The 20,654-nt window shown below is 33.9% G+C and overlaps 2 protein-coding genes across 2 annotated transcripts; one reads left to right on the top strand and one right to left on the bottom strand.

The window, feature by feature from the left end:
* Positions 1-920: 920 nt before the first annotated feature.
* mRpS14 (mitochondrial ribosomal protein S14) lies at positions 921-2,524 on the bottom strand. Its single transcript, XM_088270481.1, has 3 exons — positions 2,401-2,524; positions 2,085-2,308; positions 921-1,102 (listed from the first exon to the last, which is right to left on the bottom strand). Exons 1-3 carry the CDS (start codon positions 2,473-2,475, stop codon positions 982-984), a joined length of 420 nt encoding a protein of 139 aa, XP_088126607.1. The 5' UTR covers positions 2,476-2,524; the 3' UTR covers positions 921-981.
* A 538-nt stretch (positions 2,525-3,062) lies between these two features.
* On the top strand, positions 3,063-6,303 carry RpL30 (ribosomal protein L30). The gene is made up of 4 exons (XM_088270451.1): positions 3,063-3,107; positions 3,199-3,244; positions 4,083-4,228; positions 6,072-6,303. The coding sequence occupies exons 2-4, from the start codon at positions 3,224-3,226 to the stop codon at positions 6,259-6,261; spliced, it is 357 nt and encodes a 118-aa protein (XP_088126577.1). The 5' UTR covers positions 3,063-3,107; positions 3,199-3,223; the 3' UTR covers positions 6,262-6,303.
* Positions 6,304-20,654: the final 14,351 nt, after the last annotated feature.

Here is a 20,654-nt window from a genome sequence, read left to right as displayed (position 1 = left end):
AAAAGTCAGCACATACAAATACATACATTGTTAACACTTTAAACGCAGTGTATGCCATGTTGATGTCCTTTTTTAGCCATGGTATTTCATAGTACATTCTGCCATCGAATAGTGAAATTTTAAAGCCCAAATATTAGATATTTTTTTGTAAGCAAAGTAGCGTATAGCCGAGAACCCTATGGGTGTGACTGACCGGAGCCATTTCATCGCAACGTAACACGTTACGATGCGAGCATTCGTATAATCAGTACAGCGAGCCGAGCGCTCCATCCATAGTTTCGGATGCTCGCCGCGAGCGATGTTACGATGAAATGCTCCGGTCAGTCACCACCTTAATGTGGTGTATGCAGTTGGTAACGCATGGTAAAATAGGACTCTTACGTGGTGCTTAAGGCGTAAGTTTCAGCAAAATCATGCGACCTGTGAAGTTTAAAAGGTGTGCACACTCCTTGCACCAAGTGAAGCCTATGGTTTTTTGAACAGTTGTGGATAATAAGCCTGAAGACTTCTGTGTTTATTGTACGATGGGCGCACAACACTTATATAATCTAGATATTTTATCCAGTCTTTTTCTCATGCCACTCCTATCGGAGGTCAACGACCATCTTCTAAAACTCCACACGATCCTGGGCCAGACAGATGAGGGTTGCTGCCTCTGTTATTTCAACTACTGTCGAAGATTTTTGACCCATGATGTTCTTTTACACCCTAAGCCCCGTCTGTCCTCTACATTTCCCTCTACTAAGATCTATAGGGCATATTTTTCTCCACAAAATATGTGAAATATCTGGCTTTTCGTCTTTTGACAGTAGACAGTAAACTGTCTACTAAAAAACTAACTACTTTTGATAAATCAAAAGTAGTTAGTTTTTTATTTGTATGGTTTGGTATATTTTAGGGGAAGAATTTTCAGATCGGACTTGGCTCATAGCAAAATTAATTTTATTGTAACTAGTTTACATAATTGAATAGATAACATAATTAATTGGTTCTGACGGTAAATCCCCACATGGCTCTCTGCACTCCGCTCATCTTGTTGTAGTCAACGAGGTGTCTCCACGCAATGCGACTCATTCTCCATGGCTTTACTATTCCGCGTGGCCTGGAATTACACAATAAGTTAATTGTTTAGTCATATAACAATTGCGTTCGAGTACATATCTTCCTCCGACTCAGCATTTCCTATAGGGTATGAACAAGACATACCCATATGCAGTGATTTTTTTTAATTAAGAAAAAAGATCCTTATATATAATTTTTATTTGAAGCACTAACATTGTGATTTTCCATTTCATTTATAAAAATGGTCCCGAAACTCACTTCATGTCAAGCTTTTTACTTATAAAAAATGCATTACAATGCCATATTTTATCATTTTGCCGAATTACATAAATATAAATTGTAATTACGTAAGCGCAAACATTGTTTTGTCTAATCGATTTTGAAAATTAAAAAAAATATATATATATATGTATCCGTGAAACAAGGTTCTGGAACGCCGTTCCACTGAAATACATGGAAAAAAGCCTGTGTCTTAATTTCTAAATAAACTTAACAGACCTTGAATTATAAGTGCAAATGTACTATTGTCAACCACATTATTTGAACTAATTTTGTTTGGATGATAAGTTAATTTATTACAATTTCATAAATATTTTCCCGTATTTTTTAGAAATGTACTTTTAGTTTAAATTGTATCATGAAATGAAAAGTTTTTAAAATTGTATGATAGATAATTTATTTGCTTCTAATGTATTGAAGTGTTTTACACACAAAATGAACATATTCTGCTGTACATAACCCAAAAGTGCAGCAAAAGTAAAAATGCATCCACCACTTATTTCAGAAAGAAACACAAAGCGCTCTGCGATAATTATTTTTAATTTTCTACCCAGGATACGTAAAAACCATCTACAGTGAGAAGGTGCACTAATATATTGTGAAATTTTATAATTAGATAATTAGTTAAATTTTAAAGTAAGGTGATAGATGTGGTATTATTAAAAGGAAAAAGGAGTGAGCCTTTCATTCAATCAATAACGACGATTTGTTGATAAAGTTAAAAAAAACGATTGTTTATTTACCTTGAAGTTAGGACACATCTATTGTTGATTCGAAGAGGTGTGGAATTTAAAGGAAAAGCGGCAATTTCTTTATCAGCTATTTCTCTTAATTCAAGTGGCAGGATATCATTCTTTCTTAGAGAATTTACTCTTAAACGGTCATTGTAGAACTCTGCATTTAATCTTCTTCGTTTAACATCTCGTATCATCAACCATCCTACCCATTTGTTACGTACTTGCTGAATCTAAAATAATCATAGGTTAATTTTTTTTCGTTATTGAGATACAATAGTGAAGATTTTAATGAGAGGTAATAATATTTATAATGTGTACTTACACCATGCCCAGGAAGTTGTGGGGAGTGGGATATTAATTTCGAAAGTGTTGGAATAATTCCCGAAAAAAAGGACATTATTAAATCTACGGTAGTCAAGGTGACAGATAGGTACAATGCTGCCAGTTGTAAGGTATTATTTTTAGCGTTGCAAATGGGGTTGAGTTTCTAAATAATAATTGATTTTAGGATTGTGTCGCGTAAGAATATATCCATGGCATAAATTGAACCCACTTCATTTATTTTTGTTGGTATTTCGTTATTCAAACGAATCTATTTTTTTTACCTATTGTTCAAGTGACTGAAATCTAGTTACACCTTATGCAACACCGCTTATCATAGCTCTAGTTAGGCTTTAACTTTAACGTTAGGCTTCAAGTTTTATGGTCTATATCTAATTGTGAGTGAATTTACCCTTCGTGTACTTATAATTACGTAATTCATGAAATTATAATAAATCACTAAAATTTAATTACATGAAGTGTAATTAGAATCATATAATTCATGAGTGCAATCAAATGAACCTATCAAATGTATAAGGGTTTTCTATTTTACAACAGGGTTGTATTTTCCAAAAAATACACACTTCACATTCCCAAAGTAGGTACTAAAAATAGTATCGGGAATTATTTTTATCAATACTGGTAATTGAGAATAAATTCTTGCGTCGGCCATATTTCTTTCTCTTTTCCATTTCCGCCGTTTCACACGTGAGTGTCCGCTCGGTTTTGTCCCGGAATTTTACAATAAAATATATTTTCACTGGGAGTTGTGCTTATTTTTTCATATATTTCATTTCAGGAGAAGGTACTCAATCTTCGCTACAATGGTTGCCCCCAAGAAAGAGGTAATTGTCTAATTTTTATACTGCTATTTCCACGTGCGCATGAATGTCTCTAGGTTATATTTCTACGTCACGGATTTTTTCTTACCGTGGCTGTTATATTTGTACGTTTCGAATTTACTTGAAATAAAAATAGTCGGCCCAAAGCTTGCATATTATTCTTACGACTTGAGGTTATTTTTCTATATACGCACATATTCACCAGTAATGCGCAATTAAATCAGTAGTGTCTTATGCATAGGCTTGCCAGATTTTTGAAATGTTCAACCGGGACACCGGAATGCCCCCAGCGTACAGTACAGTGAAATGAATGACAAAGTGATTATCCTAAGTAATCCTTCACTGTTCATTATTTTCGGACTTTTTTGTCATATGTAATAATTTTTTTTACCGGAATGTGAAAAACCGGACTGGACAAGCCTATTTATGCAGAAGCTTAGGTTAACAGTACATAAGTACGGCCGAGACCTCGTTGTCACGATTTATTTATCAGTAGGTGATTTTAGGTCACTATTTGATGGGTATTTTTTTTTGAGGTCAAGAGATCTTGCATCCCTTATGTCACTGCGACCACATTAGGTCTATTGTGACCTCCCTGTGTATTACAGCTCACTGCCAAGACCTATATGAGTCATGTAACTCACGACCTGTCTTGGTGGTAGGAGCTTCGGAGTCAAGTAGAGGTCCTCCAAGGATGTGACTTCGTTTGCGAGCGAGTGCGTCACAATTGTAGAGAATGTGGATTGGCGTTTCGTTATCCTCCATTCAAAATTTGCATACTGGAGAGTCATGAAGTCCAATTGACGGGTATTATTCATTGCATTATTTTGATTGGTTCCAGAAAAAGGATAAGGAGTCCATCAACTCCCGACTTGCCATGGTCATCAAGTCCGGCAAGTACTTCTTGGGCTACAAGCAGACCCTCAAGACCCTCCGGCAGGGCAAGGCCAAGCTGGTCATCATCGCCAACAACACCCCTCCCCTGAGGTGAGACTACCGAGAAGTAGACTTCCCAATGTGAAATCTAATGAAAAAAACAATAATAAAATTAATCGGTGACAACGTCATACAGCACTGTGTCAAAGGCCTTAAACTTTAACATGATGGATAACTGTGTCATTTTACAGGCTTAATTTTATGATAGTCAATACATTGTTTGCGGGAAACGCTTAAAGCGTCTTTAGCATACTGTTGGTAGAGAGCGGGAGACGCTTATAATTGTTCAATTTGCTTACTTTTAGTGGCGCTAGAAACGCCTTAAAACACTGTACAGATAGGAGGTGGGTTTGCGGTTACTTGTGATTAATATACGACTAATAGTATTTATGTTTTACCCCCCTGGGAATCGAACCCGGGACCCCCAGCGCAGTAGCCAAAGGTGCTAACCGCTACTCTACAGAGCCAGACAGACTCTAGTTTTAGTAATGTTATATGTTATCTTGTATCTGGAAATTGGAATTAAACCTGTAATCTTTTGTTAATGGTTCACCTTTACTTACCACAAACTGACAATTTATTCAATTATTTTATTGCACTATAGCAATTTTTTATATGAATAATGATAGCTCATCCTGTATCATGTTTATCAATTGACTGGATTATCCTGGAATCAAATCACCTTTAAAAAAAAAAAAAATATATTTAAAAAAATATATATGTATTGCTTTTCTTACTTTCAAAAGCTCTGAAAGTATTTATCGTTTTTTGATATAAACATAATTTTCTAGGTAATTTTTCCTTACATATTTACACCTTGGCCTGACGCTATGCTATGTGACTGAGTTATTTTCGGTATGCAAATTGATTAACGGGAAGCATATGGAGTCATTCGACTAAGAAGTATGGTTTCCTCACCCTCTCGGCAATGAGAAGGTTTGATAATAAAACTAAATGGGAAATCTATGGAGTAGTCGTTGTGACCGTGTGTTTACTTCCTGTAACCTATGTGTAAGTTGATCACTTGTTAATAATAAATATATTTATTAATACTGAAGATCAGTTATGTGCAAATCATGAGAAAACATAGGCTTTCAAAGTCCTACAAGTATTGCATTTCACTGTCCATCCATGGCTTGAGATGAGATTTCACACAAGTGATAATAATAATAATAAATTTGGATAACTTATATAGCTTATATTTTTGTAAAATACTACCTCAAGGGCGCAAGTGAAAACAGTTCAAGCGCCACTGCTCTTGATTGTGGTTTTAGTGTCTGCAAAGGTACTTGTACAGTAATGCTCCGCTCAATGCAATTCCAATTTATGCTGTTTTGCTATAACACTGTTTTAATAACGCAGTTTAGTGATTCACCGAGGAACCGAAACATAGAATAAACTTTTACTATGGGATTTTCTAATATTTATTTGGTCGCATGTATGGCGTGTCGACTCCCAATCAGTTTGTACCATTTCGGTATGGCAAAATGTACTGACTACAAATCAACTGTCAACTGTCAATTCACAACCTCTTGAAATACATTTGATTTAATAGAAATACATAAATATGACAGTTGACAGTTGATTTGTAGTCTGTACATTTTGCCATTCGTACACGGTGTTTGAAAATGATGCGGAATGCATCGAAACACGTGTCAGAGTAGATTTGAAGAAATAGTGGTATTTACTAAGCAAAACTGAAATTAAAAATATATAGATGTTGATACAAAAAGACTACTGAATCAGTTAATGTTAAATTAGTAAATTTAACAGACATCCATACTCTTTTGACTGTTAGGTTTATCCATACTCTGAAGTATGATCCTGTCTCATTGTAGATTAAATGGCAGCGTTAAAGTCAGAGCCGAGTGCTTATTCTTCCATGTATCCGCAGGAAATCCGAGATCGAGTACTACGCCATGTTGGCTAGGACCGGAGTCCACCACTACACGGGGAACAACATCGAGCTGGGCACGGCGTGCGGAAAGTACTATCGCGTCTGCACCATGTCCATCACCGACCCGGGAGACTCCGACATCACAAGGACCCTCCCTGACAAGCCCGCCGCACCCGCCGAGAAGTAGAGGGCTGTATTTTATAAGGAAATAAAAACATAAAACTCTAAACTATCTTTTATTTCATCGAAAATTACCTTAAACTTGGAATGTAACAGTGCAATTTATCATTAACAATGAGAATGAGTTATTTCAGAACCTGTCCTTAAGGCCAAGTATTTGTTAAATCGCATCTTTATTTTCTCTAAATCCATGTCCGCCTCCGTAGTGTAATGGTCAGCACGCTCGGCTACCATTCTGGAGGTCCCGGGTTCGATTCCCAAGGGAGGTAAAATAAATATAAGTGATTTTTTCACTGTAATAGTTATTCAATATTACCCTGGACTGGTAAACCTGAAGCGGAGGGCTAATCACCTTTCCTTCATGTGTTAATGAACAAGATAACACTGCATTTATATGATGCAGTGCCCTATGCACCATTGGGGTGCAGATATGGATTTTATCTTTTTATCTTAAATCCTGGTTACATCTTATGGTAGGGACTGACTGGAGCATTTCGTCGCAACGTTACTCTCGGCGCTCTGGCTATGGATGGACTGCTCGGCTCGCCGTACTGACTACGAATGCTGGCATCGTAACGTAACAAGTTACGAAGAAATGGCGCCACCATTATGTAAATGATTTTTTTCTTACAACATTGTTTTTACATTGAAAGAAAAAGTTTTTCTTTGAATTAATATGGTTTTTAAAATAAAAGAGTTGTTTAAGTAACGAATTTAAAAAAATATTTTTCCTTAATATATTGTAACATGACAACATTGATGTCAGGGAGTGGGGAATGATGTCAGCCAATGGATACCCGCCATGTTGCCTGGAGCACGTGTACTGGAAAACAACCGTTGGCAACTCGCACTTCCTCCCCGGATCGAGACCCATGTAGATCGTACATAAAATCGTATTACGCTGGTGTTGTGAAATAAATCTTGCGTTACAAACCTTAAGTATTTTACTAACAAACATGACCGCTGTTACAATATTCTAAAAAACACAAAAGTATCCAAGATAAATTCTTTAAAAAAAATCAAGTGTAAGGATACGCTGAGCCCTGGGCGCGGCTCTGCGCATTCTGTTTGAACGCTTTAGATCTGGGCCTTAATAAAAAATGAGAAGAGTGACTGGCGGCAGGCGTCGCGACGAACACTTATTTGACCACATAAATTATTACATTCAGTTACAAAGGTCAAGTCATGAGCAATTTAGAAATACATAAAAAATTTTATTCTGATAAAACGTTAATTAAGAATATGCTCTTTCAAAATATATCACCATTATTATCTGTTTCCTTTTACAAAAAGCTCCATTTCTAAACCCACCACCCTCTCTTTTTATTACCTTTACAGATTATATATCCCTCAATATTTTTTTTTTTGCTCATTAGTTTTACTATTTATATGTTGATGAAAGCAACTGCAGTTTTTGAAATGAGTGCGTAATGAAATAATACAAGTGTTATTCTTTTTCTTTAATAATCGAAAGAATCCTACCTATCCTCGGAAATGGAAAACTATTTGCTATGCTTCATTAAATTCTCAACAGATGGCAATTTTTTTTTTTATGAAAAATATACATCAGAGCTGATATTTCGCATTCAAGTGCCGAGGGCCAGGTTTTTAACTTCAAATTGGACGTTTTACAAACCAAATTGGACGTTTTACAAAACAAGTCGGATGTTATATTGTATTTTATAAAAAGGTAGAATTTTTTAAAATGTAATCAAAGAAGTACTTACGATTCAAAGTAGCATTGAAAATCGATTTGTCGTTTAATTTGTAGAATTCGTTTTAATTTATATAAAAATATTAAATTAAAACACTGATTTTTAAAGTCTAACTAATCGTATTTTATTATTAAAAGCACATAAACATATCGTAGTCATACAGGAGAAAGTGACCAAGTGCATTGTTTTACAAAAACGTGATCATTGACTATTTGATATCTTACTAGCTTAATATTGCCCTGAAAAAATCCCAAATCATTTTAAACTTTGAAGTATAATATATTGACTTGGTAAAAATTACTAACTGCATTGATGTTCATTTTCTTGCCAAGCAAAAGTGACTTGAATGGCCCTCCTGAACATTTTACGTTTTGGTAGTTGGTCACTTTCTCCTGTACGACTACGATATGTACAATTTATGACAATTGTTTCACACTAATGTTTTTGACATTGACATTGAAAATTCCATAACAAGACGAAAAAATTGTAACAAATTTTATTTTTATGTGTTTTTAATTATAAAATACAATTAAAAATTCTAAAAATCATAATAATAATAAAAAAGACATTGTTGATATTTTGGTTTCTGATTTTCTCTAAACATTTATTCACGGTTATAACGAGCTACTTCTCGGCTATAACGAGCAAAAATATCGCCAGAAAAAATCTTAAAACTGTTGATGTGTCGATTTTTTAAAAACACAATTTTCGACCCTTAGCAATAAAATCCTAAGTTAACTAGACCGATGCTGCCGGGTTGGATTACGTTTATGACAATAATTTAGATACTAAGTCCCTAATTGGTGTTTTGCCGACGACATTAAAAATGTATCCGCGCATATGGTTGAAATTGCATGCACAACAATAATGCTTTGTGAAGTTTTCATTACAATAAACAACTTAATTTTTTAGTCAATGAATCTCATGCTTGTTTCGAGGATTTTTACGATACATATGTAGTTTTCATATTTTGTATGTTCTATGTTTATTGTAGCAGGTCAGTTCAAAACAAACCCTCGAATTACCAACATGTCTGTCTACAAATAATAAAAAAATGTCTCTCAATTCGTGAAAAGGCGGAAATTATTCGTGAAATAAAACATAGCGCGAAAAATGTTGAATTGTATAAAAAGTTTCCCTCATTCTCAGAGTCAACGTTGTATTTTTATCTGCATATAAAAAAAAACATCACCGACTCGAAAAAAAATTTGTGATCGTACGAATTTTTATGAAACTGTTACCATGGTTTTGTACTCAAAGAAGCGCGGGATTTTCCAAATTTAATAGGAAAACTGAATTGACAGAAAAAATTGACATGTGTGTAACGGGTGAATTGTATGAATTTTGTTTTCAATTGCGACATATTGTGTTATGTAACCATTCTAGATAACATACATATCATGTGATAGGTATGTTTATAAAAAATACCTATTCTCGGATATAACGAGTTACGGTTACAACGAGCAAATTCAGCCGGTCCCTTTATCCTCGTTATAACCGAGTTCGTCTGTATATTTTTTAAACTATATTAATAATTTAATAATAAACCCTTATCCGCACACCAATGGTGCATAGGGAACTGCTTTATATAAACGCAGTGTTATCTTGATCGTTTACACATGAAGGAAAGGTGATCAGCCCTCCGCTTCAGGTACCAGTCCAGGGATTTGAATAAATATTACAGTGAAAAAATCACTTATATTTATTTGACCCCCCCTTGGGAATCGAACCCGGGACCTTCAGAACGGTAGCCGAGCGTGCTGACCATTACACTAAGGGAAACTATATGAAATGAATAAATAAATAAAAAAAATAGATCGTTAACTTTATTATTTAGTTAGCTAGAGCTCTTTTACATACTTGTACTTTTATATTTTTTACGTAATTTAAAGTTTCGTACAAAAAATGTTCTTTGGTCGTATTAATATAAAAATTAATGCAAAATATGATATCGTCACTAGCCGATATAATTAGCAACGGGTCACATTGTCACAATTTAGAAGATACGAAGACACGGCCAAGTTTTCCCAAAGGTATTCTCCATCCGTCTTCTAATATTACAGCGTCTTCTTAGGGAAAGCTACCCAAATTGGATCAATGTTTATATATCACAGAAATTCTTAAATCTAATAAGCGCTTTCCATCACACAGTTTCTATAATAGAATCTAGGATCGAACCCGGGACCTCCAGTACGGTAGACAAGCGTGCTGACCATTACACTACGGAGCCCTAGATTGGGTAGATATCCCCTTCCTTACTACTCACACAATATAAATACTAGTGTACAGAGAACTTACCACAAACTACAAACTTACGGATGGAAGAAAATCCCTCGACACAAGGAAAAAACAAACACACTGTCGTATAAAGTATTATTCTTCTAACTAACTAACTATCTAACCATCACGCCACTCCACCGCAGGGGTAGGAAGAGAGAATTTTTATTTTTTGTTATTTTTATTTATTCATTCATAATATCTAGAAATTAAATGGATATTTTTTAAAATTAAATGTCTTTTTACCGACACCATCACAGAGGAAATTTTAATATAAAATAAATGACAATGTAACTTTTCAAACATAATTCTTTAAAACTCCAAAAATTACACTGTCGTATAAAGTATTATTCTTCTAACTAACTAACTATCTAACCATCACGCCACTCCACCGCAGGGGTAGGAAGAGAGAATTTTCATTTTTTGTTATTTTTATTTAACGATATTTTTATTACGTTATGGCACGATCAGGTATGCCAAATACTTGAATTTGGCTTACTTATAATAAAAATAACGTTAAATAAAAAAATATTTTTATTTAACGTTATTTTTATTACGTTATGGCACGATCAGGTATGCCAAATACTTGAAAGTGGTCAGGTTAGGAGTCGTAACAATCGGCGGGTATGTATGAGGAGATGCATGAACGTGGAAGAGGCGAAGAATGTTTGCAAGGACAGAGTGGTGTGGCGCTCTATTCTCTCTGCCTACCCCTGCGGGGAAGCGGCGTGATGGTTAGTTAGTTAGTTATTTTTATTTATTACAGTTATATTTTTTTACAATTTCTATACATTTCTACTCAATACAATCTTATAATTTTAGTTGCGCTGAGCATCTCCAAAAAAGAGACTGAGCTCTTGTGTTTGGAAAACGACTTTTTTTAATAAATTTTTTATCTTCTTCTTCTTCTTCTTTCTATGTTCGCTCCCTAGGTGGAGCATATGGCCAACACGAGACGTCTCCAAGTCACTCTGTCACGCGCCACCTCATTAATTATTTAAAAAAACATGTATTTGTATGCGGTACGAGGGAGTTACCTTGTTTAGTTTTCTATTGTATAGTCTGTATAAGTTTGTAGTGTTCGTTAAGTTTATTTTTGAAGTGTTTGTGTCTTTTTTATTTTTATTTCTAAAGGGAGGCTGTTGAATTTAATTTTTTTTCCTAAGTATATGTAATTTTGTTAGTACTGTTTTGTGTTGCATTTCAGTAGGTATTTTAAAATTATTTCTTTATCCCAAAGTCGATATATTTACAACATTTTGAATGTGTCCAAATACTTGTTCACAAATCTGGATTATCTCAAATTATAGGAGTTAATTTTCACATTATTTTTTGACGTCTCATCAAAGATGAAGAAGAATATGGAAGTGTGTGATTATAATCTAGGATTCGGACCTCACATACTGACAAAAGAGTTTCTGCTCAATAAAAAGCTTCTTTTGATCTCACCAATAGATGTCTCTAGCGAAGTTCTAGTGATTCAAGAACAATGTTTAAAAATTGGTTCATATATATAGAACTTCCAAGAATTTGAGTAGTGTGGTTGTCAATAATGGGTATAATTGGTGAATGTTACATGTGTGTAAAGTGATCACTTAAACTAGCCTATGACGGTCGTCAGCCCCGTAAATGCCCAGACTTCCATATTCTTCTTCATCTTCGATGAGATGTCAAAAAAAATATGGATATATTTGTTTCTAGTTTTGAGTGATTGTTTTCTTTAAGAAGTTTTATAATTGAGTTTTTTTTTGTATGTATACTATATTCTATTCTATGAACTGGGAATTTTGCAAAAAGGGTTTGCGTTGAGAATGTTGATCTTTGTTAATATTACTTTAATAATTGTTCTTTGTACTACTGGAATATAGCGCAACACCACTCAGTCTTTGCAAACAGAGTGGTGTGGCGTTCTATTATCTTTATCTACACCTACGGGGAAGCGGCGTGATGGTTAGTTACTTATAACCCTTATCCGAACTCAATGGTGCATAGGGCACTGCATATAATTGACGCATAATCTTGATCGTTACTTACATGAAGGCAAGGACGGCTGTCTTAACACACAGTAAGGGACATTTTTTTGTAGTACGTTTTTTTGCATTTTTGGGCTAAGTAGAATCTACTTAGCTCAAAAATGCAAAAATAACGTACTGCAAAAAAAATGTCCCTTACTCTGTTTTGAGTTTGGACAGCCGAGGTGATCACTCTTGCGCTTCAGGATCCAGTCCAGGGTAATATTAAATAAATATAACAGTGTAAAATTACTAATATTTATTTTAACCCCCCTCCCTGGGAATCGAATCCGGGACCTCCAGCACGGAAGCTAAACACGCTGACCATTACACCACGGAGGCGGACAAATGCTGGTTAGTTAGTTAGTTTAAAAATTAGCAACAATGAATATAATAAACATGCATTGGGCATTTTAACTCGACCATTCCTTGTCTAAAAACGACCCCTAATAACTTCAAACTGTCAGTGGAGAGATGAGGGTAACAAGGGTAACGGTTCGTAAGCCCTTATTGAAAACTGAGGGCTCTGTAAAATAGCCCAGAGCTGGAAAAATAAGTCTCCAGCCAACTCAAAAAACGAACGTATATTGATCCCCATTTTCCCGCGAGATTCCCAGAAAAACTACAAGTTTTAATCCACTCTCCCTCCCCCTGAGGCGACATTTTCCCGCCTTTATCTCTGCCCAAGTTTATTTTTATTGAATCAAGCAAAGTTAGGGCGAATTCCCGGCGAAGGATTAGATAAATTGAACTAAGTAATACATATTTATTATGGAAGTATGTTCCAACCACACGTGAGGGCGTGTATTCCAACTCCTATTATTTAGTGACATCCACATCGCAGGTGTCTCAAATCAAGATGATAAATTTATCGTGCGACTGTCGTGTCGACTCGAAAGTTATAAAGTAGATTAGTGGTTCTCAATTAGTTTTTCCTGAGCACCACTTCAAAAAAGGCCACAAAAAACTCAGACCCTAATTGCGGTAATAATAAATAAAAAAATACATATTTTTTTAAAGGCTGGGATCTCAAACGCGCTAGGGACAGACGTATTTCAGCAGACACTTAAAAAAAATACATATTAGAATTTGATTTGTTTTATAACGTAAACTTTAATTTGTATAACGTTTAGAGTTCTTATTATTTTTTGACATCTCATCAAAGATGAAAAGAATATGGAAGTCTGGGCATTTACGGGGCTGACGACTGTCATAGGCTGGTTTAAGTGATCACTTTACACACGTGTAACGTAGATGAGATGTCAAAAAATCATATGAAAATTAACTCCTATAATTGGAGATGATCCTGATTTGTGAAGAAGTATTTGGACACACTCAAAATATTGTATACAGTTCTGCCCGTTATGGAACATCCATATTGTTTTAATTTTGAAGTATATGCAAAGGTCTTGTGGATCCCTTTCATATAAGATTAGTTATTCAATGGATTTGTGTTTAAACTTGGAAGTGTTTATTTTACATTTTGTGTGTATTTTTATATTGAAAACATAGTGTTTATACATTTTTGTAAAGTATAAATTTAAGATAAAATTAGTTTTACATTGAAAAGCTTCTATAAAAATATCGGACAAAGACGCATGAAAATAATTTTAAAGATGAACCATGAATATTTTATGTGTACACAGACACACACACACGTCATACGCATAAATCCAAAGCTACTAATACAAATTTAGATACAAAATTTAAAATAAACAAAAACAACAAATTTTGAGCAATATTAATTTTAATTTAGCCATTATCAGCTTAGTATTTCGAGTGCCTTAGAACACTGTGCCGCGGCACACTGGTGTACCGTGGTGATTAGTTGGTGTGCCACGGAAAAAGTCTAGTTTTGTGAAAATAACACAAATGCTCCAAATTTTGATTGCCTGTGCTCAGTTAAGTAGGCTCACATTTCGCATTAAACATAATATCGTAGTCATACAGGAGAAAGTGACCAAGTGCATTTTTGACCAAAACGTGATCATTGACTTTTTGATATTTTACTAGCTTAATATTGCCATTAAAAAAAATTCCAAAGGATTTTAAACTTGGAAGTATAGTATGTATATTGATTAGTTAAAAATGACTAACTGCATTGGTGTTTATTTTCTTGCCATGCAAGAGTGACTTTAATGACCCTCCTAAACATTTTACGTTTTGGTAGTTGGTCACTTTCTCTTGTACGACAACGATATGTTAAATATGTTACCATAATATGGTAAATATGCACCTCTGAAATTTCTTAATAAGGTGAACCTTGAATAAAAAACGTTTGCGGAACACTGCCTTAGAAGAAAGTTAAACAATACAAATTTATTTTCTGATTTTAATGCGGATTCATATACAGTATCTACTCAATGAATTAGGGCCACCCATTATTTTTTTGAATACTCTGAAATCTTTTGGATTATTATATTTATTTTACATAAATACTTTAAGTTTTCTATTGATATCTAATATCATGTATATTACCTTCAATAATATGTAAAATATACCTGGATCATTAAAGCCTTTACAAAATTTCAAACCCTTTTTCTGAGAAAGGTCTCTAATTAGCACAGGTAGACAGATAATTGAAAGTTCAAAAAATAGTCTTATCTCATTTATTAGTGAAGTTTCTTGAGTTCTGGTTGTTGTTTTGTTCAGAGAGGTTATATAGTTATCGTGTTTTGTGAAAAAAACTTAATTTTTAATTTCAGTTAATAAAGTATAAAATTTTTTTGTAAACACAAGTGTTTTTTTTGAAAAGGACAAAATGGGAAAAAGTAAAGACATTTCCGAGGAAAAAAAGTCTAGTGTTATAGTGCTACTGAAATTAGAAATACTATCTAATAGAGAAATTTCAAAAAAAGAAAACGTTTCTCGTCAAACAGTGGACAGAATTTCAAAATCAATAAAAAATCAGTCACCCGCCACCAGCAATCGGCGAAAGAACTGTCGTAGGATTAGAAAAACAACACCGAGGACTGATCGAAAAATCGTTCAAAGTGCCTTAGAAAACCGTAGTGCATCAGCAAAAACATTAAAAATAAAATTGGAAGAAGAGGGTATAAATATATCGGTATCAACACTGAGGCGACGTCTTTACGAAGTAAATCTGAAATGCAAGCGCCCTGTAAAAGTACCAAAATTGACACCACGAATGAAAGCGGATCGATTAAAATGGGCCAGGCTACATCGAAATTACTCGGTAGATGATTGGAAAAAGGTATTTATTTTAATTGAATTTTCAACATATCATTTTAGTAAATAAACTTATATATTTGAATTAAACTTAAATTTTCATTATTTTTCAGGTCATCTTTAGTGATGAGTGCCGGTTAGAAGCCGTGACAGAGAGCCGTCGATTCGTCAGGAGAACACCAATGGAACGTTACAATGAGGCCTGTGTGGTAAAAGTTATCAAACACCCCCCTGCAACAATGATATGGTCATGTATTATTAACAATTTACCTGGGCCGTTGTTTTTCGTGGAAGGAACAATGAACCAAAATTCCTATAAGCAGGTCTTCGAACGAATTTTATTGCCCTTCTACCATACACTCGACCCAACAGAAGGTCCATACACCTTCATGCAGGGCCAGGACCTTGCCACCGGGCTAAATCAATAATAAAATTTTTGTCTAACAAAAATCTGCCTTTGCTCCCCTGGCCTGGAAATTTTCCGGACCTTAATCCTATAGAAAACGTATGGAGCATGTTAAAAAATAAGGTAAACTCATTTCCAAATCCGACAGTAGACTGTCTAAAAAAAAATATTCAAAAAATTCGGTCAGAAGACGAAGAAATAAAAAACATGATAAAACAGTGCATTTTAAGTATGCCAAAAAGAATTGAGGCAGTTATTTCTGCCAAAGGTGGAAATACTAAATACTAACTATATTTATATGAATATATATGCATAATTTAAGCGTAATAAAGTGTTCATGTGTAAATAAAATTCAATGTTGTTTTATTCAAGGTTTTCTCTGAGTTATTCCTGTTTGAATTGAGAAATTGCGCGAAATTCTGCGTGGCCCTAATTCATTGAGTAGATACTGTATGTATTGAAGATCAAGTTTACTATGTGAGGGACGGAGTGAGTGCAGCGTGCAACACACGACGGGGTGGGCGCCTCTACTGGGGGTGGTGTGGTGTCCGTAATGATAGCAGATAGCAGCCTCCACCCCGAGAGGGTGGCGGCCGCCCCCGCTTTCCCGGGATAGAGAAGTAGCTTCATCCCTTATAGTGAGTGGGGTGACCAAACTAAACAAAAATAATGGCAAACAGTAATACACCGGATAATCCGCGCCAGCAAAATGGTGCGCAAAACGATCAGCGCTAACAGAAGTCTGTTTTCCACCATATTTAAAAGACGTTATTTATATCATTTATATTTGAATCACTATCTTTGTGATTTCCCATTTTATAATTAAAATGTAACTTTCTTTTAAAATCACCATAAATATTATGTGGTAAAAGGAGGTGTTTTTTTTAAATTTCTTATGAATAACGATAATCACTTAAAACTGAAGTAACATACAGACTTAAGCAGAAAATGCTCAGTCAATCGGCTGAGGTAAAAAAAACAGGTGTTTTTCTTTTACAAATTCTTAAGAATAAAGATAATGACTTAAAACTAAAGTAAAGTAAAGTAAAGACGTTTGCAGAAAATGCTCAGTCAGCCTGTTGGCCAGATGAAGCGTGGTCACCGTACAGACCCAGGCCGGAGGCTGTGTCGGGCGCCGCGCCGCCGAGCGCCGCTCCAGTTCGATCGCCGCCTGGTCCCGTCCGGACCTGCCTCCGGCTGACAGCGAGCGCTAACGGAAACTAGCGTAACGGAAGTCCAATCCGCGAACCTTCAAAACAAAAATACGCGCACGACGAGCGAATTTTTAAAAATTTTCCAACTTTTAAAAATTGTTTTATTAAAATTTCTCTCTTACAATTTTGAAATTGAAAAGTTACAACTTTTTAATGAAGATTATAATTTTATAAATAAAATATTATTTTTCAATGTTTGCACTTCGAAATTTCTTAAATTTTTACCGAATAAAATAATAATGAAAAACTTTGGAAATTAATTATTGATTAAATTATATGTTGAATAGAGTTTGTTTTGACGTTAATTTTAAATAAAAGTGTAAATAATGTTTAAAAAGAGTGATTAACAATAAAGAGGTATGTATTATTACAATGCGTTAAAAATAATGTTAATTGTTTCCAATACATATTTTAAAATTTCAAATTTATTGTAATGTCATAAGGTTAGAATAATATTTTTTTTAATGATTCTACAATTTCGTATGGATTTAATATTCTTACAGTTTTATGCACGTTAATTTATTGACTAGACATTTTTACTTATTTATAAAATATTATTTACACAAATATTTCAATTTCATACCATTTCTGTGAGCCTAACCGGCTCATTATTAGAAATAGGTATCAAATTGTGGTAGAAAGGATTCGAACCGAGAAACTCTGATTTAAGAGTACACAACACTAACCACGGGACTAATCACGCGAATTGAAAAATTAACAATTACATTCTTTCAATTATAATATTTTCATTGATGAACGAATGGATACATTCTTTCAATTGTTGATAAATATATGAATAGTTACATTCTTTCAGTTTTTATGAGTTATATTATTTTGGAAACTTAAAGATAGTTTTTGTTTTAAAATTACACCATTTTTTATTGATTTTTTATAGATTGTTTCTATTTAAACTTAAAAAAATCAAAGTGCTTAAAAATATTTACAAAATGTTTTTTTTTTAATACTTTTATGACAGAGTTTTATTCATTTATAATATCTAGAAATTAAATGGATATTTTTTAATATTAAATGTCTTTTTACCGACACCATCACAGAGGACATTTTAATATAAAATAAATGACGATGTAACTTTTCAAACATAATTCTTTAAAACGCCATAAATTTTCAAGGCAGGTTTTAATTAATGGAGAAAATTAAGTGGAATAGCGGAGAATGATTTCAGCTATTGGTAGCTATCAATATGACTTTTATAATGTGTTTGGTGGAAGCCTTTCGAGAAAATATAGCTGGAAATAGTCAACGCTAGAATGTTTGGGTTAGGTAAGGTTAGGTTAGGTATTATTTATTTTTTGTTTGCTGTGAGTTGCAATTATTATTAACGTTATTATCTGTACCCGGCCACGCGTCTCTATGGCTCAGTCTGATAAATTTATAAGAAAGAAAATAAAAAGCACACATTTCTAATATGTCGCATTGCGAAATGCAATAAAAAACAAATAAAATTGCTAAGCGACAGGGGCCATCAAGAAGCATACAAGTTTAAAAAAATAATGCAATATGGATGTTCAATGTTCTCAAGGAGGGCACACTATTGTGATTTGTGATGATGTACATATCGCTCAGTCCTTTCAACAACGTCATAAATCAAAAAAACTTAATTTTTCAGGAGAACGTTTTTAAAGTTTAAAAATTTAATACAATGTATTAAAAATAAATATCATGCCACTTATTGAACTTTTTACTGTGCAACAGATTTTTTTAGGTAAAACCTGATGGTTATTTCTCCATTTGAAAAATATTTAGTATATTTAAAAAAAAATTAAACGATACCTTTTTTTTAGAATGCAAAAACAACACTTTCCGCCCTGTAGCGGGAAAATATTAAGTTAAAAATATGCCTCTTTTGCTGGGATATAGTACATTTTCTGGGCATTCCAAAAACATGCACAACTGAAAATCACTAGAATATCACTAGATACATCTATTGGTGAGATGAAAAGAAGCTTTTTACTAACCAGAAACTCTTTTATTAGGTCCGAATTATTGTGAGGTCCGAATCTTGGATTACTCGTATAATCACACACATGAGAAAAGCCAGAAAATATCATTTTCATTTTTATGATTTAAGCTTATAATTTGACCAGATAACTTATTTACAACGTTTTGTGTGAGTCCAAATACTTGTCCACAAATTTGGATTATCTCCAATTACGGGAGTTATTTTCATATTATTTTTTGACATCTTATCAAAGATGAAGAAGAATATGGAAGTCTGGGCATTTTTCATCTTTGATGAGATGTCAAAAAATAATATGAAAATAACTCCTGTAATTGGAGATAATCCAGATTTTGTGAACAAGTATTTGGACACACTCAAAATGTTGTAAGTAAAATTTTAGTTTAGAATTTAGCGGTAATGACTCACGTGTAAAGTTTCGGTAATACGGTTAGATTTATTACTCGGGGAGTACAGGAACCAGTAGTTTCTAAGCGACCAACTTCTGCAACCTAACCAAGTTTTACTTTTGACATTTTACGCGAATAATGGAAAACATACGGCCATGAATTACACATTACACAACTGTGCAGGTAGAGAGATGCAGTGTAAGATATCGCTCACTCCTTTCAAGAACGTCATATATTAAAAAATCATCAATTTTCAGTTGTGCATGTTTTCGGAATGCCCAGAAAATGTACTATATCCCAGCAAAAGCGACATACTTTAAATTTAATATTTACCCGCTACAGGGCAGAAAGTGTTGTTTTTGCATTTTGATAAAAAGGTATTTTTTAATAATTTAAAAAAAAATATACTTAATATTTTCAAATGCAGAAAAAAGGATCAGGTTTCACTTAAATATATCTGTTGCACAGTAAAAAAGTTCAATATGTGGCTTGATATTTATTTTTAATACATTGTATTATAATTTTAAACATTAAAAACGATCTCCTGAAAAATCTAGTTTTTTTATTTATGACGTTGAAATGAGTGAGCGATATGTTTTTTTAACACTCTCCTTATCATTCATCGTTCACTTTGTGTAATACCACTTGAATCAAAGTGGTATTACACAAAGTGAACGATGAATAACAAGAAAAGTGTTAATTATCATACCACAAAGTTAACAATGCTTTCAATGTACAAAATATACGGTTATTTTAATTATTTAACAATCTAATGAATTATTGTCCGTATACGCAGTGTAATGGTCAGCGTACTCGGTTACCGTACTGGAGGTCCCCGGCTCGACTCCCAGTGGGGGGTCAAATAAATATGAGTGATTTTTTCACTCTAATATTTATTCAATATTACCCTGGACATATTTGATCATGCTAAGTTTTCCTTGGTCTTCCACTGCTCTTATTTCTAACTACATTCACCCCAAAAATTTGTTTTACCGTTATTTCCTCACTTATTCCAAACCATCTCAACACAAATTTCTTTATTTTATTGATTATGCTCAGCTTTGCATTTTTCATTATTTCACCATTCAAACTCTATCGTACATCGTTTTGACGCACATTCGTCTGAAGATCACATTTCGACAGCATCCAGATTACTTTCATCCTTCTTTTGCCAACTCCGTGCTTCACTTCCGTACATTAGGGTTCCATACATTAATAAT

The sequence above is a fragment of the Brachycentrus maculatus genome, unplaced genomic scaffold (genome assembly GCF_059751285.1).
Source record: "Brachycentrus maculatus isolate JH-2025_06_01 unplaced genomic scaffold, ASM5975128v1 h1tg000386l, whole genome shotgun sequence".
Classification (NCBI taxonomy): Eukaryota; Metazoa; Arthropoda; class Insecta; order Trichoptera; family Brachycentridae; genus Brachycentrus; species Brachycentrus maculatus.
Note: the sequence above shows the minus strand (reverse complement) of the source record. Positions and strands in the feature narration are given on the sequence as shown.

Coding starts and splice junctions, on each gene's coding strand:
- mRpS14 (XM_088270481.1), bottom strand. CDS start 2,475: ATGTCCTTTTTTTCGGGAATTATTCCAACACTTTCGAAATTAATATCC. Junction 2,309..2,400: donor CACAACTTCCTGGGCATGGT/GTAAGTACACAT, acceptor TGATTATTTTAG/ATTCAGCAAGTACGTAACAA. Junction 1,103..2,084: donor AGATGTGTCCTAACTTCAAG/GTAAATAAACAA, acceptor GTGTAATTCCAG/GCCACGCGGAATAGTAAAGC.
- RpL30 (XM_088270451.1), top strand. CDS start 3,224: ATGGTTGCCCCCAAGAAAGAG. Junction 3,245..4,082: donor TGGTTGCCCCCAAGAAAGAG/GTAATTGTCTAA, acceptor GATTGGTTCCAG/AAAAAGGATAAGGAGTCCAT. Junction 4,229..6,071: donor AACAACACCCCTCCCCTGAG/GTGAGACTACCG, acceptor ATGTATCCGCAG/GAAATCCGAGATCGAGTACT.